General features: G+C 38.9%; 1 protein-coding gene across 1 annotated transcript in view; it reads left to right on the plus strand.

Moving 5' to 3' along the window:
* Positions 1 to 24,212, plus strand: part of SART1 (spliceosome associated factor 1, recruiter of U4/U6.U5 tri-snRNP) — a 1,154,259-nt gene that overhangs the window by 722,440 nt on the left and 407,607 nt on the right. Inside the window, exons 12-14 of the mRNA XM_044073787.1 lie at positions 2,417 to 2,544; positions 18,144 to 18,311; positions 19,056 to 19,166. Coding sequence (XP_043929722.1) covers positions 2,417 to 2,544; positions 18,144 to 18,311; positions 19,056 to 19,166 — 407 coding nt within the window. The remainder of the gene's footprint in view (positions 1 to 2,416; positions 2,545 to 18,143; positions 18,312 to 19,055; positions 19,167 to 24,212) is intronic.

Raw genomic sequence — 24,212 nt, forward strand, 5'->3', positions numbered from 1 at the left:
CTTTTGGCTATACTTCTACATTCCTTTACTATGCTTAAAAGCATTTTTGGTGTATTTGCTCTTTTGTTGGAGGTATATCTTTGTGCTTTTATATTTAATTGCTTCCCATTAGAGGGGCACCTGACATCTGGGCAAGAAAAACTGATGTAATGGCGTTGGCTGCATGTTTTATACCCCTGACGACCTGATGTCATGGAAGAAGGGACAGCAACCGACACAGGACCCAAGACTTTGTTAATCAGGCCGACTGAGGGCTACCTGCAAGCAGATAACCCAAATGTAATGACTGCAACAGTGAATACACTCGAACATCTACATTTATGGTAAGTGTACACAACTGTACTTTATGCATTCAAAGTTGTAGTTGTAATTAGTTTGGGCACATCTCCTACACTATCTAACTTAGTTGTCAGCTATATCGGCACTGTTTTATATCTGGATAATATGTGATGCTTAAGAGGCCTGATATGGTAACTTCAAGCAATGTCTCATATTTCTTCTTAATTTTATGCATTCATATGGGTAACAGCAGTGCTTTACTGGACAAAAATTAAGATTATTCGTTTTGTTTTATGCCATGTCGTAATATAACTTATCAATGTTCTTCATATAGGCATTTCTGATTCAGCTAAAACTTTGGGAAAAAATTCTGTTTTAGCTGCATTTGTGATTCATAACATTGTACTGGCTTCAGTAAGACATAAAGTCATTGTGTAAAATTGCAGGCAGTGACTGACTGAAAACTCAAGAAAGAATGTCATCTCTCTTATTTCACGTAGATTCCTTTCAGAATCAGTGAGAGATTTGAATAGAAAAAAGGAGGTAATGTCTTCATGTGCTGTGGCAAAAAAATGGAAATAAAGAAACTGAAAGGTACTGAAAGATTTCTGGTCACTGAACATACCCCTAAGTAGTATTTAGAGGGTAAAATAAGTGGCATGAGGTAATCTAATACTGGAAGATGACGTTATCCATTGAATCCTGTTTTCTTTGTACATGGCTTTCTGGAGGTCATTTAAAGAAAAGAAAGAATAACTTGTGATTACAAAGACTTGATATTTACAGGTTATCCTTTCAAAAAACACTGGTACATATTGACCAGAATCCTATCACAAGTATAAGAGCTGGTGTTGCGCATCCTGAAACTTTGAAAAGTAATTTGCAAGTCCACCCTGCTAATTATTCATAGGAGGAATGCTTCATGTAGCCTTGGTCTTTTAACAGACTCATTTATGGTCCTTCGAATTGTATCAAGCACACATTTTAAACAGTGAGGGGGGCATGTAGCAAAAGCTGTTTGTGGTGTCCCATTTTTATCCTCATAGTCAGTTGGAAAAAAATCCCTGATTTATTTATTCCTAGAACTGTACATCAGAAATGTGTTAAAGTATATTTAGTGCAAGGAATGTCTTACTCATATGGTAGTATTGCACAGTGTAAGTAACATTTCTTAGAAGGTGATAACTGATTTTTTATTCAGCTGTATGTAAAACAGTACTCTTTCCCGTACTTGTGAAACTGTAGTAGTGCTACTCATTTTTATCATTCTGTAACTTGTGTGGTCATTGTGTGTACTGTTTTCTGTACTTGTTAAACTACAGCAGTATTCATCTTTTTTTGTCTGTCATTATGTAACTTGTGTAGTTAATATTTCAAATTTGTAGTGTTGTTTTTTGACTGTGATGTAATTGGTGTAGTTATTGTGTGCAATATTTTCTGTACTTGTAAAACTGTAGTAGTAGCCATAGTATTAATATTTTTCATCTGTCATGATGTGAACATTGGCTGTAGGTGATGGTCAGTGTTGATATGACACCCAGACCCCATTTACAAAATAGGAGAAAAAGATTGATGCTGATGTAACTAGTGTATTTTTTCTGTAGTATAATAGGTGTGGTGCTAACAACTAATTATTTTGCAAGTCATATCTGTGGATATTTACAAGGTGTTTCACAGTTGCTGGACTTGTTATGAGAAAAGGATCCATACATAATTTCCTTTTTACTGGAGTCTGAAGAAGTATTTCTGGCTTGAATTAGTTGTGATTTTGGTAGATTAATTTGGGAGAAAAACCACAGGACATTGCAGACTTATGTGTGAATATATGGCACTGCCTTTTACATTTGTCGACTACTTAAAGTAGGTTACTTACATGGCTTATTTGGTCCTTAACAAAATTTTTATTGTAGTTTCTGCTTTGATTAGCTTGGTAATGTTATGGTAGGACTTGTTTATTCAGGAGGTATTGCATAAAGGAAGGAAGTCAACTTGAAATATATATACATTTAGGTATGCATTTTTCCTTTGTTTGCTGCTACTTTTTATTTTATATGCTTTTAGTGTGCATTGCTTTAACTTTGGTTATGCCTTTATATTTTGCTAGCACAAAATTAATATTTTCTTTTTTCCTTTGTAGAGGAAGCAAAAGGTCCTGACTTCCCAGTTGTAATTGAAGAAGATGAGGCAGAACTAGAGCTACAGAAGCAGTTGGCAAAAGGGAGAAAACTGAAACAGAAGCAACAACTGAAGGATTCTGGAGAAAAAGTAAGGATCCATTTTAAATGACCTTACTGAGTCCCAAAAAATATGCATTAACTGAAAAGAAAACAAGCCATGTAAACATTTTTCCATTTGCATACATTCTACATCATACATCTTTTCTTTTCTTTCTGTGTAGCTGTCATCAGTCCAGCTTTACATAAATCGCTGAATTCCTGCCTTCCCATAAACCTCACTTCTCCTCCTCCTCCTGAACATTATATTGCATGTATTGCTCCTGCAGTTTCCCTTTATTTCTGTATAATTTTCTCTTTCCCTTTTCTAAAGACCCATTTTTCCAGTTCTTTTATTGCTTTTATAATCATTGGTGCTTAAAACATACTGGAAGATGGAAATGAAAGTCTAAACCAACTAACTGCTTTTTTGGCAGCCAAGAGAATTCAGCACAACAAGGCCTTACTATGTATAGGCAAATCAGATCTTGTATCCCAGCTCAAAAGAATCATTTTGTTAGGTAAGCCATTTGCTATCCCAATATTTCTGACGGAGTAGTCTATAGAGAATTTTAAAAGTCTGAGAACATATTTCATTCCCAAAACATATGTTTCCAGTTACCCATTCCTTCCACTTCACACCTCCAACATTTGCTGTGGAGATTTATTTGGAGTCTTTTGGGAGTATAAAAATACTTATGGAAACACTTCAAGCAAACATCCTAAATTGTCTGCACTTAGATACATACTCGGGAGCCATGCATTAAGTCCTCCCATTGTTCTCTTGTAAATTGCTTTTCCAGTTTCTTTTCCCAGTCTTTTCTAATCTCCTGTGATTGATGCTTGTAGATATTATACAATATTTTATATGGCCTGTGACATCCTTCCTCTGGGCCAGTAATCAAGGAGCCTGGATCCTCACCACTGACACCAGTGAAGGATTTTCACTTGGGACAAAAATGGATATGCACAGTATTTTCAGGTGCAGCTGTCTGCACCAAGCACATTTTTGTGTAAGAGTACACGGAGAACACACTCCCGTCCTGGAGCTGGGTTTCCTCTCACCAGGCCCTAAATAAGACCCCACACTGAGTCCTCAGCAGAATGTTCCAAGCCAAGTCCTCCACCACTCTTTCTGTGAAACGAGTGCTCTGTATCCCTGCTCCAAGTAGTTGATGCACACAGTGTTTGAGATTTGTTTTTCATACACACACACACACACACACACACACACACACACACACACACCTGGAAAATGCTGGCACAGATTCACCGGCTATGCCCCCTCTGCCCAGACTATAAGGTAGATACTGCTACCAGAACACTCCAAAGCCAGCTACTCTAAGGCTGTTACAAGGATATCCAGTTATACCAAACAAAATTGATACTAATACAAATTGATAGTGTTTGACCAATGCAACAAGGCTTTCAGGAGTGGCCACAGTGTCACCAAATAAATATAAGTGCTCTCAAAAGTTAAAATATTCTCTAAAAGACCAGCCACAATAAAAAGTTTAAATATATTTAATAATAAAATAATTTGAAAATATTAAATATCTAATTACAATAAACACCAGAGTTTCAATCGCAGGCAATATTGAAAATAACACAGATGGAAAGGTTCACACACACAGAAAAACAATTCTTAACTAATCTCACTATATTTTCTTGAGTGATCTAAAGAATTACTGTCCCCTAGTTCACTTACTAGAGCAAGGCAATATGATGTGGGTGAGTAATCCTTCTTTTTCAGGTTTCAGAAACAGACTACCCTGAGACGTCCGTCTCATCTAGTATTAAAACATCATTTCAGCACTGGATTCCAGAATGACATCACATACATCTGGTCATCTGACTTCTGGTTCCCACATTACCTCCTTTACTTGAAACTGAACAGGAATCTAGCACATATGTGTTATCATGCACATACATAAAGATTGTTAAGATGTGTTATACCAGCTGGAAGCTATAAAACCATTTCAAAAACTTCCATCCTTTCAGAGTAGCAATTAGTTCACCCCTAAGGACAATGCAGTAGGATTCCTAGTCCTGATTTTTACAGACATTTTGTCTCCGGCTTAGGTCAGAACTGTAAGATACAATTATGGCCTAAACTAGGTGATTTAATTTGACTATTTTTCCAAGTTAGCTGGACTGAGATTAACCTCTTGTCTTCTAGTGTTCTCTGTTGCAATATATTCATTTCAACAGTTACAGTACAGTCTGACATACAGGTGTAGTTCTTTTCTGTCCAGCAGGACCCACTGTTTGTACATTTTTAACACAAGCAGCTTTACAAATACATTTTTCAACACAAGCATCTCTACAAATCAGCTTGATGTACAAATGACATATAATTCCTTACAAAACTCCAGCTAGCTATGCTGGCATATGTTACACATCCACTGCCCTACCTTTCCTGCCATAACTGACAATACTTCACATCGCCACATGCCCTATTAAGTAGCTCTTTTTTTTTAAGAGCAGCTTCTTTTCAAGATTCAGCTGAAAACTCTGCCAGAGCAGGTCTTTCATTTAGGATTCCCTTATCCATTTGTCAATACTCTGATATCAATTCCTGGTGGGGAAGGTATACTCTAGCCTTGTAGTCCAAATGTCTTCTTGGCCTCATCCCACTTTATTAGCTTCCCCTCCCTAGTTTATCTGTTCTCAGTACCTTGGTTTCTTTGTCAGTTTTCTCCAGTAAATTCCAGCCTCCTTTTGCCTATTTTCTGTAGCTGTACTTGCAGTCATCCCTATTGGAAAAATGTCCTTTCTACATCATGTTAGCTTAGTTCTTAGAATACTTTCTGCTACTTTATGAATATAAAATTCTGTATGGTTATTATTTTCTTTAAGGATCAGCATCCGTAATCCTACGTTCTTAATTTCTTGAACCACTCCTCATCATCATCCCTTTATATTTAAATTATAACCTTTTGCTTGTGTTATGTATATGAACCTTAATTGTGTAGCTCTACAATATCCCTTTAAATCAGTTAATCCTAAATCACCTTGTTAGTTTGTCCGAATCAGCTTATCCCACTTAACTCTTTCCCTCCAAGATAAATTCCTTCAACTCTTTATTAATTATTGTCCACATCTTGTTCTGTGGATGATAAAAGTATGCCTGACCAGTATATAAAACTAAAGGGACGAAAAACATTTTCACCGTTTGTATCTTACTACATGCATACCACAAACAAGAAATTCCAGTTTCTCAGTTTTTGTATTATGGTTTGTTTATTGTTTTCCTACATATCCTTGGCTACCATAACGGAAGCCTTTTTAATCAATACTTCTGAGTATTTCATCTTCTCTCCCCATAAAAATGAGTATTGCTTAATTTGTGTGTGAGTACATAGGTCTGTGGCCATAGCCTTTATTTTATCTTCATTAATTTTATATCCCAAAAAAGACTTGAAACTCTCTAAAGACGTTCCATGACATTGAGATGTCATTTTCTGGATTTATCAGGTGCAAAATAATACCTGCAGATAAAGCCAAATTTTCTTGATTACCATAGCAGTTATATCCTTGCATTTTTCAAGTTCCTTATTTTCTTTGCCAGTAGCTCTAAATGTAAAGCAAATAACAAAGGGGAAAGAGGACACCCCTGCCTGGTTCATCTATTAGAACACAACTTATCAGGGAGGAACCCTCCCATTTTAATTATTTCCTCCTGTCCTTTATGTCATCCTATTTAACCTTACAGTTGTATCAAGGAGTACAGATGCTCCCATTTCCCTACTCATATAATCCCAGCTTACTATGTCAAATGCTTTCTCTGCACTAAGACCCACCAACAATAGTGATATTTTCTTGCATTCTGCTTTCGTCTGGATCATCACTGTTCTGTTAATGTCAAATGATTGCCTAGCTTCCAGAACACCACATTGATCCATGTCTGTCAGTTTTGACAACACCTTTGCCATTTTTCTTAGCTGGTATAGACATAAACATTTTATAATAATGAAGAAGCAATAAGTAAAATAAAACTCGCTGGATACACACGGCACGTAACTCTTTATTTAGAAAAAAATGTGAGCGCTTTCGCAGAGTCCTCTCTGCTTCATTTAAATAGTGATACATCATGGTGTCAACCAATCAATTCCATGTTAAAATCAATACACCAAATAATAATACTTAAGGTATAAAAATGTACATGTGTATATATATATATATATATATATATATATATATATATATATATCTATATATATATATATATATATATATAAAAAACACAGAGGCTGTATAGAATGTGGGGTACATTTCTAAAATGTTCTAGTTACAATATTAAAAGCTATGTAAAAAAGCATAAAAATACAAAATAACTAGAGCATCAGTGCTTCAAGGCTGTGTTTCTAAGAAATGGTTTGGCAAAACAGTGAAGGTGTAAGAATAGGTACTGGACAGTATATTAAACCCACTATTAAAGGTTACTGTTTTACTTCTGGGGTGGTTTATATGGCAGTTTGCCAAGTATGTCAAATGTTCTATATTGGTAAAACCAAGGGACATTTAGAAAGAGGATTTACCAACACCAGTATGACATTTCAAGGCTAGATGAAAAGAGTGCACTTGCAAAACATGTCAAAAACCACCCAGAACATTATTTTAAATACATGGCTATGGAAAAAGTTGAAATGGGTCAAAAAGGGGGACACTTAGATTTATTTTTGCAGTATAAAGAACTAAAATGGTAAATAAAATACAATGCCAGTGTACCCCCAGAGCTCAATTATGTGATTTCTATCAGTTGTGTTTTAAACATGAAAGCTGAATTTGCTTTTTAAAATATTTTCTGTTCAGAGTATTTCATTTCAACTATTTTGTGTGTCTTGTATGTTTAGAAATAATATATGTACTGTGTTTTTAAGACAGGCTGGGTTGAACTTGATCAATTGAAAACATGTAACTTTCTTACTTTATCATATAAGTAGGGAATGTTGTGTGATTTTTTTCATTCTGTAATTTATACCATTGACAGTAGTGAAAAAAGCTTGAAAAGTAAAAAGTAAACAGAAAAAAAGAGAATAAAGAGTTGGAAAAGGAGATTTCTTTAAATGAACTAGATAAAGTATTAGGGCAAGCAAATATACATTTGGCTGCAGGACTAGATCAAACAGAGTATGAAATGTGTATAAAATTAAGGGATTGGCAAAAAAATATTTTTTAAAGATTTTGAACGAATGGTTAAATGAAGGTTTTCAGTATAAAGAATTGTATAGTGGAATACTTAAATTCATACAGAAGAAGGAAGATACAAGACAGTTAAAAAACTGAAGACCGATGGCATAGAATAATTCTGATTAAGAAAATCTTTATGAAAGTAATACAGATTGGTGGGAGGTTTGCATAGTGGTTAAGGTATTTACCTTACAGACACAAGCTGCAAGGTTTGATTCTCACATGGGGTAATTGGCTGGGCTTAAAATGGCCCACAAGGTCAGTCAACCTAGTATGAACCTATGAACCTAAAAGAGATTTGAAACTTAAATGAAAACTGATGTCCTTCAAGGATGCATCTGCAGTCCTTACAAATGGGTTGTCCTGTCGTCAGGCAGCCCTTCGGTCGGCCGGATTCCAAAGTCTGGGTCTGGCCTCGGCTGGTGTCGCACTTCACCCGACGCCATAGCTGCAGTTATTCGGGTATAAAGGCATCAGCCGACGCCATTTTCCTCAGTCTTTCTTGCCGCGTGGCGCCCGAAGCAGAAGCTGTTCGCAAGTGCCGGTCGGTCAGAACCAGAGATTACTACTACCGAATACTACGAAGACTTCTAAAAGCTAAGTACCCGTTGGGGACTCTTTCTTGCCTCAGCTGATGTCAGAAAAAGTGAATAACTGTTTAACTTGTGGGAAACAAATACCTCATAAAGATTTCCACTCTTACTGCTTACCTTGTCTAGGCCCAGACCACGACGTCGCAGCTTGTCTAGCTTGTGCTTCTTTTAACCGGCGGACGCTTAGACGTCGGTCGGAGTTTGCTGAGGAGTTTTTCGGCTCCGATTTTGCTTATATTATGCCGTCGGATCCTCCGACTTCGCAAATATCTAAAAAACGCAAGGAAAAGGACCGACACTCGCGGTCCGCGGTTTCGGCCGAAACCGCTGTTAAGCCAACCGTGAGTGTCTCGGTTTCGGCTGAAACCGAGCAAGCGGTTCCTCCTTCAGCCGAAAACTTTCCTTCTGCCGAGGCCTCTTCCAACCTCGTGGAATCGGCTTCTGATATCCCACCTGCTGTTACAGTTTCTCAGGAATTATCAGACACTATTCCCTTGGATATTTCAACCCCTGCACGTGGAGCTGCTAGGCCACCTGCAGCCATGTCCATTAAGGCCTTTGCCAGGGCTAAAGCAGCTAAAACTACTAAATCTGTGCCTGCTAAGCCCCCCTCTCACAGGCCTAGCTCTAGTTCACAAATGCTTAGTTTAGCAGAGGATCTCATTTCTTTAATCCGAGGATCCCAACCTCAACCAGACAGGGCCTCTCACCCGTCTCCAGAGAAGAGGCCTAGAGCAGAGCCCCCTGAGCCAGTGTCTACAGATGATTCCTCTGATGACTCAAATGATACAGACCCTCCAGAGGCCCCATACTCCCCTTATGAAGACTCTGATGGTGAAGAGTCCATTCCTTCTGCCTCTCCACCTGAGGAATTTTTCTTTGGGGAAACCCTGCATGCTATGAGGGAACAATTTCAGTGGCAGGGCCAGGATTTTTCAGATTCCAGAAAAAGGCTTAGAACTTTTCTGCATTTACCACAACATAGGCCTTTAGCCGTACCTCCAGTTCTTTCTGTTGTAGATGATGCATTTAATGATGCTTGTACTGCTCCTGATTCTCTGCCTCCGGCCCCTGTTAAGCCCGATAGATACTACAGGGTCCCGGACACACATTACCACTTGTATAAGGCTCCCCTTGCAGATCCAGAGACTATCTCCCAAGGACCTAAGGCTGTAGCAGCCACCTCTGCCAAAACCCTCCCTCTGAAAGGGAATCCAGATCCTTAGAGAGATGGGGTAAAAAAGTTTACACTTCTGCTACTCTTTCAGCTAGGGCCTTGAACTGTCAATTTCACATGATGCAGTATCAAGAATTTTTGCTAGATCAGTTAACCAAAAAAGTGTCCTCAGATGAAACAGTAGACAAAAAATATGTGCAGGAAATGGTACATAACATTCAACAAGTCAGTAACCATTCCCTATGATGCACTGGAGGCTTCCTTTAGATCAGCCATGACTGGCACAGTCATCAGAAGGCATGCATGGCTAAAAGAACAGGCCTTACCAGACCATGTCAAATCAAAACTATTAGATTCTCCTATGGATAAGATCAATTTGTTTGGCTCTCCTGCACAACAAGTACTGAAGAAGATGGAAGAGAAGGCAAAATCTGTCCAAACAGTAAAAGATTTCTTACAGGTCCAACCTCCGAGGTTTAGCAGGAATTGGCCCTCCAAGAATTGGTCCTTTCCAGACTCCTCCAGAACTCAGAGAGGCAGGAATAGGCGTTCAAGAGGCAGAAGCCAATCCAGGGGTGCTTACAGAGGACGTCAGTGGCAGGGCAACAACCAGCGAGGCACAGACACAGCCACCACCACAACTACAGGTCAGTCACAGTGACTTGGCTCTGGCACCGCCTACCAGGGAACAACTGCAAGCACCCTTAGGCGGGAAGCTAGCCTTATTTACGACAAACTGGCATTACATCACAAGAGACAAGTGGATTTTACAGATAATAGACCAAGGTTACAGGTTTCACTTCCATACTCTACCAGGGAAGAGAGGAATGCCAAACCTACCTCCAAATCAAAAGACAGAAGCACTAAACAAATATCCCAATTATTAAGGATGAGAGCTGTAGAAAAGGTACTATCTATGGAGCAGGGGAAGGGATTTTACTCCAGACTCTTTCTGGTACCAAGAAAAGAAGGCAAATGGAGACCTATTCTCGACTTGTCCGCTTTAAACACTTTCCTCATTGTTCCAAAATTCAAAATGTTGACCCTACAGCAGCTTCTTCCCATGCTGGGCAAGGAGTCTTGGCTGGTGACTCTAGATCTCAAGGAGGCATACCTGCACGTCCCCATACGACCAAACTGCAGAAGATACCTCAGATTTCTTGCAGGATCAGAGCATTATCAATTCTCAGCATTGCCCTTTGGCTTATCTACTGCACCCAGAGTGTTCACGAAATGCCTGGCATCAGTAATTGCTCATTGCAGGCTTCAGGGAATCCAAATCTACCCATACCTGGACGACTGCCTGATACAAGCGGACAACGAAAACAAGCTAGCAGAAGATTTACAAAGGGTCATTTATCTGCTACAAGCCCTGGGATACACAGTCATTTTAAAAAAGTCAAGACTGATACCATCCCAGAGAATAACCTTTTTGGGTGCAGAGTTGGACACATCAAGGCAAATGGCATTCCTAACAGTAGAAAAACAGGAGCAGCTACCTCTCTACTTCTTGGCCTTAACAAAACAGAACCATCTGACAGCAAGAAAAGTTCTGCAAGCCTTGGGCTTCATGGCATCCTGCATAATATTGGTTCCTCATGCCAGACTGCATATGAGAAAACTACAGTGGTACCTAAGGAATTTATGGTCTCAACACAAGCACAGCTTGGAAACCCAGATTCCCATTATTCCATGCCTGAAGCAAGAATTCCTATGGTGGGCTCAGGCTTGTCAATCAAACACAGGATTGCCTTTTCACAGTACTCAACCAAGCCAAACCATCACGACAGACGCCTCAGACCTCGGTTGGGGGCACACATGCTGGACAAGTGCATACAAGGCTTATGGTCTCAAAACCAGCTGCACCTACACATAAATCTAAAGGAAATGCTGGCAGTAAAACTGGCAATTCAGGCATTCAGACCATTCCTTCAGGAAGGTCTATTGATGATAAGGACAGACAACACCACAGTTATGTGGTACATCAACAAACAGGGAGGCACACACTCGTATCCTCTTTGCCGGATGGCACTGGATCTCTGGAATGTGGCCCTGAGCTACAACATTCAGTTAAAAGCAATTTTGTACCAGGAAAAGAAAACATCCTAGCAGACATTTTAAGCAGGACTACCACGGATGCCCACGAATGGATGCTGCATCCGACATCTTCAAAACCATTACAAGAAAATGGGGACTCCCAGAAATAGACTTATTTGCATCCCCACGCAATCACCAACTAAAGAAATTCTGCACAAGGACGTACCACCCACTTGCTTGGAAGGTGGACTCCCTATCCTTCAGTTGGAAAAACCTGACAGCATATGCATTTCCACCACTTCCTTTGATGCACAAAGTGCTATTGAAGATCAAAGAGGACCGTCCAAGGATCATTCTGATAGCTCCAGACTGGCCAAGGCAACATTGGTACCCATTACTGAGGAGCATGTCTCGTAAATATGGCCACTACCCCTGGTTCCCTTGCTGTTAACACAGAACAACTACAACAATCTGCATCCAAGCCTGAAAACTCTGCAGCTGACTGCCTGGAACATTGCATAAGACCAATTAACCCAAATTTATCCCAAAGGGTTAAAGACATTATCCTTGAGGCTCGCAGACCCTCAACAAGAAAAAATTATTCAGCAAAATGGAAAAGATATCTCATTTGGAGTACTGAAAAAGGAGATGATGTGTCACTGGTAAACATAGCCAACATTCTGGAATACTTGGCAGAGCTCTTCCACACAGGCCTGTCCTATTCCTCCATCAAGATTCATGCATCAGCTATTTCAGCAGAATACGACTTGGATCCTCCTGTCTTCTCACATCCTCTGCTCAGACAGTTTCTGAGAGGAATTAAAAATGTAGAGCCTCCTAGGAAGCCACCATTACCAGCATGGGACTTGAACTTTGTGCTAGAAAAATTGACACTTCCTCCTTTCGAACCAGCAGCAACAGCAGAATTGCAATACTTATCATGGAAGACTGTTTTCCTGCTGGCAATCACTTCAGCAAGAAGAACAAGAGAACAAATCCTTCCTTTATGCCTAAGGTGGTTTCCAGAGTTTCTTTAAATCAGGCTATCCACCTACCTACATTCTTCCCTAACCCACAGAACAGGGGAGAAAGACTGCTACATACCTTGGATGTACATAGACAATTACGCTGTTACCTGGACAGGACCAAGGGCAATAGAAAAACTGACCAGCTACTGGTAGCATATGCAACAGGAAGGGAAGGGAAGGAAAAGCAATTTCAAAACAGACAATCTCCAAGTGGATAGGAAATTGCATTAGATTTTGTTACTCCTACCATGGAAAGAAAACTCCAGAGAACATCAGGCCTCACTCTACAAGGGCAACAGCCACTACCACAGCCTTCTTACGAGAAGTGGCTACCAAGGACATTTTAGAAGCTGCTACTTGGAGCTCCGTGCATACATTTGCCAAGCATTATAATTTACCTTTATACTCTAGATCCCGAGCAGGCTTTGCCACTGCTGTTTTGCAAGGGATCCTAACTACACCATAACTTTATTTGTCCACCTCCCCCAATTTGGCTATGGTATTCTACCCATTTGTAAGGACTGCAGATGCATCCTTGAAGGACATAGTACAGTTTTGTACCTACCATAAATGTAGATGTCCGATAGGAATGCATCTGCAGTCAGGATTACCCACCCGCCTTCCCTCTGTGGTGCTCCTAGGGTATTTGCCCATCTTATAGCTAGCTGGGGGAATCTATTATGGTGTATTTGTTTGTATATATGTACATACATGCTTATTTTTTGTATTTGCTCTCTACTATTTGGAATCATTGGCATTTATCCAAATTTAGCCTTCCAAGAGGGCACCTGGCATCTGGGGCAAGAAACACTGAGGAAAATGGCGTCGGCTGATGCCTTTATACCCGAATAACTGCAGCTATGACGTCGGGTGAAGTGCGACACCAGCCGAGGCCAGACCCAGACTTTGGAATCCGGCCGATCGAAGGGCTGCCTGACGACAGGACAACCCATTTGTAAGGACTGCAGATGCATTCCTATCGGACATCTACATTTATGGTAGGTACAAAACTGTACTTTATGGAAGATGGTATATGTAGTATAAAGCGGAAGCGTTGTCAAGAATTATTAATGATAGAGAAATTGTGGCTGACATTATGACTAGAAAAGAAGAAGCGAAAATCATGATAGGAGACATTAATAAGGCATTTGATTCAATTGAACATGAAATTTTATGGGTAATAATGAAAGAATATAATGCAAGTGAGACAATTAGTAAATTATGTATGTCAGCATATAGTAATAATAAAGTAAAAATACTTGTACATGGCTGGTTAACACAGTGGTGTAACACAGGGATGCCCAATGAGTTCTATACTCTTTGCATTAGTTATGAATGTGATATAAATTATAAAATGAAGGTTGTGTGTGTAACACCTGAAGGGTTAAGAATTCCAGACGTCCTTCTGTTCTCATGTTGCGATATTTTCACTTGTGGGATCCTCCGCCTAAGGCAACCCGAACATCTGGCTCCTCTACCAAAGTTTAAGCCTGGTTGCTGTCAGGTGCATGATGCATCACATGCAGGGCCATAAACTGTGGGCCATAAATGTGACATCCGCACACACAGACCTCAGAACTTCTCTGCTGCAGTCGAACGTCTGCTTGCTCGTTCCACTCTGCACTTTGGAAGAGGATACAGATAAGTACCTCATTGGGGAATCTTCTTTATTTTTGTAAAAGGCTTAGGTTGCTGTTGCTCTTTTAACAGCTGATGTCATCTAGGAAGGGAAAATGTAAGTGTGGTTGGCAAATTCAGCACAAAGATGTTCATGAACTCTGCCTTTTCTGCTTAGGCCAGTCCCACGACCTGCAATATCTGTCAGTCATTTGTCCCTAAAATCCTACACAGTCATCTGGCAGCCCTTAAATTGTTTGTGAGAATCAACGACATAATTGCCTGGCCCTAGATATGGATACTGAACCGGCTGTCTAGGTGGAGCTGCCTAAAAAGAAGGCCAAGGTTTCAAGATCTACTACTGCTGCCCGATGTTTGACATCCCACCAGTTACCACTCTAGAGGCTGAGGGACGTCCGGAGGAACTGGTGACTTCAGTGGGTACAGTGTCGGCAGCCACCCTAGCATCTCCAGTTGGCACGTCCGCAGAAGTTAGCAAGTGTGTTTGTGTTGCCAGCAGTATTTGAAAAGGAGTCATTGCAAATACTTATTTTTCATTTATATGGGGTTCTAGATTAAACCTGGTAAAAAAAAAAAAGAAGTTTTGTATGTAAATAAAGAGTAAGGAGGTTTAGAGTTAATTAACCCAGTGGTATATGCTGCTTTATTAAATTTGTACAGAGTGTTAAAAGTGGAATAATGAAAAAGATGAGAGATTAGAAGTAAAACTATGTAAATACAAGTATGATAAATTTGGCAGTATGGTAAAAAAGTGCAAAAGTGTATATAAATGAAGACAGAAGATGTTACCAAGAAAAAGTATTTTTGTGGAAAATAAAATTGATGAAGAAAAAAGAAATGTATGGTATAAGAATGTAATGATAAAACATTACTATGTAAAACCATGGGAAGGATCTGACAGATGTTAAAGCTGTAAAAACAAAAAGCAAATGGTGTAATCATAAAGTAGAATGTCAAGATATTTGTGGAGACTGGTAATAGATAAATTACCAGTAAAAGGAAATACGCTATATAAAAAGAAAAGTGATAGAACATTTTCACATTTGTCAAGAAAAAACAACTTAGGAATATGCGTTTTTGAAATGGAAATGAGTAAAAGAGTTATGGGGAAAACTATGTCAAGATGTTTTCGAAGAGATGGAAGTGGATAAAATAGACATGGGTATGATTAAATATGGATATTATAAGAATAGAAATAAGAAATGTTAAAAGAATAGTTAAGTTATTTTATGTCCTATAGGTTATGTGGAATGAAAGAATTCTGCGGTGGTGCAGCTGTAGCGTTGTTGCTTCACAGCAAGAGGTTCTCCCATTCGATTCTCGGCTGGAGTGCGGGGAGTGCCTTCTGTGTGGAGTCTATATGTCCTCCCCGCAGTTGGGTGGGCGTTCAAAAGACATGCGTAAATGGCCGTGCCTTCGTTGAAGGTTGAACGTCGAGCTGGCACCTCGGCATTCATGAAAATCTGCTGCCAATCATTAGCAGACTGGAGTTCCGCTGTGGCGACCCCTAACTGGGAAAAGCCGAAAGACAGCAACATATTTAAATGGTAAATGGATTTTAGCAACAATATTAAGTAAAATAGGATGATGGTTATGGAACAAGGAGTGAGGGGTTAATAGAGATGAAAGTTTAGTGTGATTGTAAAGAAAATTATGAATATGTGTAAATATATTTGTATATCTGTATATTTGTTCATTTGTAGGTATGGAAATACGTTGTAAATAAGAGTTCTTTTTGTATGTAAATAAAGGACCCCTACTCTTTTGGTAGATGCCATGGGATCTTTTATATTCACTTGAGATATCACCATCTCAAGCAGATGGTCCATCAGTTTAATGTCTCATTTGAAGGATGGCACAGTCAAGAATGTAGCTACCTTCCTTACACTGCACTGCAGTGTCAACAGTCAGTTTACCTAGTGTGGGAACAGAACCCACATCACTCTGCACCAAAAGGTGAGTGTATTACCTGTTGCACTACTGATTATATTGGTGAATTGGTGGTGAGTGAAAGTGTTATGTGACTAGTACATGCTGTAATTTATTTATTTATTTGTAACAGAACAAAGTTCACCAGAAACAGAGGATGAGTACACTAGGAAGGCGGAAAATAAGACTGAAAATGTGTCTGTGAAAAAAGCTAGTGTAAAGGAGATACAGGGAAGGTGTAGCAGAGATTTATTTTCTAAGGAACAGAGAAGGGGAGTGATGAGAACAGCAGTAATGAAGGATGAGATCAGAGCTTTGTTTTGTAGAAAGTAAGTCAGTCAGGGCAAGAAAAGGTATAAGCTATTGCAGTAGCCTAGGTCAACAAGAGAAAAAGTATGAAGACGGAAAACAGAAGCAACAGGAGAACTAAGACACAGAGGATAGAGTAGTGTATGGTAGCAAGCAAATATACATTTCATGACAGAAGAAAGTGATATCTCTAAGGTGTGTGGGACATCATGTAGACAAGATGAAGTGAGTTAATGAGTAGTGACTGTAAGAAGACAGCAGTCTGGGAGGTTGGGCTTACTTAAACTCATACCTTCATGTCTGTGGGAGTGCTGTCAGGTGCTTAGTAGTGGGGGGAGTATTACAGAAATGAAATGAGCTGCTACTACTGTAAATAGTGCGCAGGATGAGTTGTAAACAGATGTCATCTAGGGATATTTAGAGAAGATGGTTAGATGGGCAAGGAGGTGATATCTGACATTCAGCTCAGATAATTACAGGATGATGCCACTTGGAGATTAATAGGCAAACAGCTTAAGATCCCTAACAAGCCTAGCCAGTATAACCCGATTTTCCCAATATATGCCCCCTAGGGGGACTCTGCAAAAATATTAAAAGGAGAAGTGTGATGTTTGAGATTTGCTCTTCTCCTGAATTTCCGGTCTTTTTTTTTTTTTTTAATCTGTCAGCATCCTGCATTATGCGTGCCAACCTTTTTTGTAAGACCTCAAGAGGAGACTGAAAGAGGTGGAAATAAGTGAAGGAAAAGATAAAGATGGAAAGTACATCAGTTGCAAAAAGGAGATACCTTTAAGATAGGTCAAAGTGTGTTCTACTTCCCAGGGAGAGTGAGGAATGTGCAGAATGAACTTGACATAGTGGATTCTGAGCTGTGGCTTGAAATGCATTTGGGGGAATGGGACACTTTGAGGAAGAGGAGAGGAGATGGCAGCTGTACAATTTGCAAAAATTCTGGTGGCAAACTAATGGTGATTAGACTGACATGTCTTCCTCTGCCAGCAATACTGTGTGTGAGCAAAAACATATGGATGTGTACAGGAATACACATGTGGCATGCTAACACCATTTTGTATCATTGTTCCCAAACACTGAAAAAAATTGAAAGGGGGTTGCTAATGCACAACATTTAAGTTTAAGATGACATGTACCGTAGTTTGCTTGGATTATTTAGCACAAGTTAGTCAGTTAGAGGAGATTTGTTGTGTTAGGGTCCAGTAATCTTGACATTCTGCTAGCCGGCATGGAAAATAGCTTTAAAATAGAATTAGTTAAGCCAGGTCCCCTTGTGCTGATCCATCTCCAGTTATTACTTGTGGGTCCCTATTTCATCAAACGGCCACACTGTCATATGGTATTTCATTGGAAATGCCGTTCATCGAACCATTCTGACTGAGATTGCATCATGGTGTAGAGACCAGGAAGTTTGCCCTTTCCCAAATGTAGTGTGATTTCGGAGGTGGTATATAAAATTAGTGTGGGGTGTGAGTGGTGCAACCCACCCCATGGGGGGGGGGTTCAATGAACTGCATTTTCAGTGAAATACTGTAAGACAATGTGGGAGTTTGATGAAATAATATAGACCCAAGCTAGGTCCCCTTGTGCTGATCCCAGCTCCTGTTTTGACTTGCAGGTATGCAGTACATGGGCAGAAAAGTTAGTGACTCTGATGAGGAATGCAAAGTTTCTCTTTGCCAAATATTTCCTGATCATTCTTTTTTTGATATGATTGCACTGTTTTTCCTTCCAGGTTGTCAACATTGTAAAGAAGCTAATGCCAAAAGGTGATGAAGAGCCTGAAGATGTTGAAAGTAAAGGTGCCATTGTCTTTAATGCTACTTCAGAATTTTGTCGAACACTTGGTGAAATCCCTACATATGGATTGTCTGGAAACCGTGAAGAACAAGATGAGTACATGGTAAGCCAAAGCATTTCCTGTTTTCTTCTCAATACTCTAGGCAGATGGTGTGTAGATTATCCTGCCCATCCGAGTAGAATTAAGATTTTACTTGCTATATACATGTTATCTCTTAGACAGCTAACTAGTCCATTTTTGGGGTTTGTCTGGGTACCAGCCCCTTCTTTTCATATCTGTGCAAATTAATGAAGATATAGGTACCAGCCCTACAGTGAACACTAATTTGTCCTAAGTAAATCAAGGGATGTGCACCCTTGGACACCTATGGCAGTGACTGCTAAATACATTTCTTCTGTGTCAAAGAGATGCAACGATCAGTGCTTTAATACATCCCAGCAAATTGTAGGGAGGATCTAGTTTCAGCATGGATAATTTTTCCTATCTTCTTACAGGGGATGGTTTGGTAACTACCATGAGTCTAAAAAGAAACTGCAGAATTTACCCACTTGTCATGATGTTTAGATACCTGGGGCAGCATATCTTCAAACCTATGTAGAACATCATTTTAAATGAGTGCTTGATCTGTCTGCACACAGATAGTGTCATCCTGCAAAAACTGTGACACGTCAGTGATCATAGACCAATCTTCAACCTGAACTATCAATATCACATGTGAAAGTAATTCCTTTGCCCTAGCAGAGTCAAAACATACTCCTGTTTTGTTTGTTAGTTATGTAGCATTAGCTTTATTTAGCAATGTTTTGGTTGTAGGCTGGAATGTTATTGTCCTTTTTCTTCATTTAGAACATTGACCAAGATGATGACAAATCCAGCAATGGTGATTCTGAATCAGAAACAGAGGAGAACTTGGGCTGGAGTACTGTTAACCTGGATGAAGAAAAGAAGGAGCCAGAAGTAAGAATTCAAAAAGTTTTGTGTATGGCCCAATCTAAGCAAGAACAGGGATAAGAACAATTATATTATTTTACACAGTTCTGTGTAAAAAGAAGAAGCATTGGTCATATTTAGCTGTTTATAGTGGCTATATTAGGTGTACTGGTATTACATAAAGAAAGTGACTGCACTCACTTTTCCATATTTAGTAAAGGGCATAGCTTAATGACAGAGCATGCATACCAAGTAGTGAACTGTGCGTAGTTTAACTCAGAGTAGTACTCAAATATTAACCTAGAAACTCCTATATTTTTAACCTGTCTGATTGTAGAAGTCCTGTAGTTTAGTGTATTTTCCATGTTATAGTCAACTGACTAATTTAATATTGTTAAATCTAAGACTTTAGTAATATGTTCTGGAAAAGTGCAACACCTTCCACACTTTAAAGAACGCTTGCTATGTTATGAACCACATTTTTGAGCAGTAGTATTTACCTAAAGTTTTGTCATTGTATTTTCTTATGGCATTTAGATGTTCTGTATAGCATGTAGTCCTAGAAATGGTCTATGCCTCATTGCTTTGTAAGGAGCTTTGACATTTTATTTCTTGTGTAGCTCAAGATAAGTCTGTTACCATATTAGGCAAGTGTATGGATGTTGTGACTTTCCTTTCACTCTATTTTTTTCTTTTTTTTTAATATATGTCCTGTTTTATAAGATGACCAGAACATGGCCAAACAGTCCAGATGAGGCATGGTAATAATGCTTTGTTGTGTGGGTTTAAGGTGGGATAGGAACAGCTAATAGAGCCCAGTAATCCAAACACAGAACGACTGACAATGTTAACATCAGAGCCATTTCCAAGAGTACTTTCTGAGTGATTGATTTGTATAGTAGTACTGTATTTATTCTCTAATCCACGCAGTTTCATCTTATATTTGGCAGAAGGGAAAATCACTATTTCTTTACCTCAAGATTCAACCTGACTGATTTTCCTGAAAGGTCAGTTTTGATAAAAAAAGTAATAGTAAATGCAGGGGTGCATTCTGAAGATCATTGCGACCAAATGTTTAGAAGACAAATGAGATTAGCTGTTGGCAGGCTTTAGTCTTTCTGCCAGAACTAGAAAGCAATGGGACTTCCATGAGAGGCACAAGGTTGCCTTAAATTCCATAGCTGTGGACTAGAAGCATGTCAGTATAGGAGAGTGTAGCCTGCAGTGTATGAAGCTGTTCATTTTATACCTCAGTATTGGTGCAAGAACATAAGGGAATTCTATGCAGAAAGACCAAAAGTTATTTTAAACATTTTTATTAAATGACAGTTTGCATAATGACGTAGATGTGCATACATTAATAGAAAAGAAGAGAAACCTTAGTTACATTTTCATTTATTTCATGCAGGATGTTTTCTTTTTAACATGTTTTCATTCACTCTAGCATTATGTAAATTGCTCAGTTCCTGCATTCCCATAAACCTCACTCCTTTTCCTGAACGTTCTTCTGTTGCATTGTTGCCACAGCACCATTATATTTATTTCTATGTAATTTGTTCCTTCACATCCAGTTGTTTTATTTCCGTTACAGTATTCAGTACTTCAATTACAGTTGGTTTAAATTTCTATTTCCATTTTCTAGCAATTTATTTTTTGGCAGCCAGTAGCATTAAACTGAGTAAGACCTTACAATGACTAGACAGTTCAGAACTTGTGCCCCAGCACAAAAGAATCATTTCCTAAGTTACAACCATTTACTCCCCAAACATTTCTGATTAAGTACTTTGTAGGGAATTTTTAAAGTCTGCCAACCCACTGGGAACATGTTTTTTTGAGAGTGCACTTACCTCTATCATTCCCATCACACATCCAGCATTGCTGTCTGCCTGTGGAAAATTTCTCTGAATTCTTCTTGGATTTTCTTAAAAATACCTTTAGGAATACTTCCAGGCAAATATCCTAAACATTCTGGACTTTGTTCCATACTTGGCCACAATGCAGATGCTGTGCCATTGTCCCTTTGTAAACTGCCTTTCCAGTATCTCTTCCCAATCTTTTCTAATCTCCCCTCATCGATTCTCATAGTTATCATGCATTGTTTTATATGCCCTACTAAGTATCCATTTTTTAACAACTGAAAGCTCTACCAGAGCTAGTCTTTCACTGCACACTCCCCATCCCCATTTCTTTTCATATACTCTGTATCAGCCCTTAGTTGGAAGGCAGTCTCTAACTTACAGTCCAGACTTATCTTTAGTCTCATCCTACTTTATTACTTTTCCCTCTCTAGATATTTGTTCCCAGTGCCTTGGTTCCTTCGCCAATTTTCTCAAGTAAATTCCAACCCATCTTGCCTATTTTCTGTACCCTTACTTGCAGTCATCCCTATTGGCAAAATTTCCTTTCTCTGTTACTGTACTGGCTTAGTTCTTAGAATACTTTCTGCTACTTTATGAATATAACATTCATTATGCTTGTTGTTCTCCTTGACGACCTCCATCCAAAATTCTTATTTTCAATCTTCTCCGTTTCATCATTCCTTTCCACTTTGATTTATAACCTTTTGCTTGTGTTAATGTATGTGCGTGTGTATATATTGTGTGTGTGTATATATATATATATATATATATATATATAAAATGTATGTATATAAATATCTATATCATATATATATATATATATATATATATATATATATATATATATATATATATATATATATATCTAGGGTCTATATTAGAACATCGAAGTTTCAAAACGTTGAGTGTTCTAATATCGACCCCTATACAGGGAAAGCTGGAAATATTGAAGCAACAGAAAACCAAATTTTTTCCTAGGGAAAGAATTCTGTTGTCCATTTCTGTTGCTTCGGTATTTTCAGTGCTGTGGTGGAAAATTACGGGTCGGGTTCAGGTAAGTGTGCGATTGATTGCGGGTTAGGTTAGTTAGGGTTAGGGTGCGGGTTAGGTATGTGTGCAGTTGTGTGGATGTGAGGGTTAGGGCGCGGCTTAGGTATGTGTGCGATTGTGTGGACATGAGGGTTAGAGCGGGTTAGGTGAGTTAGGGTTAGGGCGCGGGTCAGGTAAGTGTGCGATTGTGCGGACGTGAGAATTAGGGCGGGGTAGGTGAGTTAGGGTTAGGCCGCGGGTGAGGTGAGTGTACGATAGTGACGGACCTTAGGGTTAGGGTTTGGGTTAAGGTAAGTGGATAGTTAGTAGTGTGTGTATAATTTAGTGTAGGGTTAGGTGTAAGATTTTAGGTGTATGTGTGTGGATTGCTGTTTGTTTGGTGTGCTTGTGTTGTGTGTATGTGTTTTGGAACGGCAAATTTTTTTCCTAGGAAAAATTAGCTGTTCTGTATGTTCGACGTTTTCAGCTTTCGCTGAATAGGGGTTGATATTAGAACATTCGAAGTTTTGAAACTTCATTGTTCTAATATAGACCCAATATATATGTATATATGTATAGGTAATCTATGAGCCTTAACTGTGTAACTCTAAAGCAGTGGTTCTGAAACTTTGCAAGCTGGAGAACATTTTTTATAAAGGAAATATTTTGGCAGAACCCTATATTCTGGATTGTGTTTTAGACTGATATTAATTAATAATTAATGTTAAACAAAGAATGTATTACGTATTATCATTGCTTTTTTTGTAAACAAAAAAGGTGGCAGTATGCATACGTTGCATTTGGTTCAACCCCATTCAGCCCCATCCCCTTCCCGTGCTCCATTACTTGGCTATTTCTCCCCAGTTGCCATAAACATTGTGCAAACTTCAAAACTCTCAGTGGTACTGCTTTCTGTTTTCTGCTTTAATTCTACAATGATTACAGACATTTGGATTTAATGTAATACTTTTATTTCAAATTTTATAGCACAAACACTGATAGACATTTGGTAAACAAAGCAATACAGTCTCACAATGAAAACAGACTTGGCATTAAAACTTCTCTGCCTTTGAAACTCACATTCACTGAAACAGCATTGAAACCCACATTCAAAGAAAATGCATCTGGCCAGTGGCAGATTAAGTTTCCCTTTTGGCTGTTTTCAAATCATAGGCCTCTTGCACACATTTTAGGACCATGCAAAAGTTTTTTGATTCACCTTCCTGATTGTAAAATTATAATATATAATAATTAAATTATATCGCTTGTGTAAGACAGCACCACTTACTTGTTAGAGCGTGTTTTATATTTATAGTTTTGAACATTTTTCCAGTAAGCAATGAAACAAAAAATATGAACCATTAATGACAAAACTGCCCAATTCAGAACATTTAAACCATAAAAGGGCAGTCAAACTTCTGTCATTACAGTCCATCAATATCATTCAGTATTCACAATTTCTGCAGAAGTAAGTCATCTGAATAATTCCACATTAAAGAGCTGTGTAACTAATGAAAAGGTTGCTGCTAGTAAACAACTTTATATTTCAGTGCTTCATCTTCAAATTCAGTGCCTGCTGCCATTGAAAAATAAATTACCTACTATGTTAAATTAATAAAATGGTAAGCTAATAATATTGCGTAGGGATTTGGTGGCAAATTGAAAACAGGTTCATAGTTACTAGGTATCTTATCCAAAGGAGGACAAACTCAGGACTGCAGTACCCCACCCCCTTAAAATACAGCACAATATCCACAATCCAGCTACGTGCTGTGGGAGTAGAATCCACAGCCTTCTGCAACAAAATTCAAGTATGCTAACTGTTGTGCTACTAACACTGCTTTGAAAGTCTATGCCACAATAGTGATACCGTTTGCTAAACAAAACAGTTGCACGTTGTAAACAGATTTAGCATGAGCAGCAGTAAACTTCTCTTTCCTTGAAGCTCACAATTCCTTGAAAATGCAGTTGAAACTAAATTCCTTGATAAATGCACCTGAAACTCAGTTCCTTGAAAAATGCAGCTTGATAGTTGGGGTAGAGAGAATTCAGGCTGTTGTTTGCTGTTGTTTCCTGCAGCTGAGGTACAGGGTTTGAGCCTAAGCAAATTACTAACCACCTGCTAACCCTGACTAGGGCATTTCACTCTCTCACACACACACACCTCTACCTCTCAGTGCAAGAA

Source organism: Protopterus annectens, chromosome 6.part0 (genome assembly GCF_019279795.1).
Source record: "Protopterus annectens isolate FY-2018-M chromosome 6.part0, PAN1.0, whole genome shotgun sequence".
In the NCBI taxonomy this organism is placed as follows: domain Eukaryota; kingdom Metazoa; phylum Chordata; order Ceratodontiformes; family Protopteridae; genus Protopterus; species Protopterus annectens.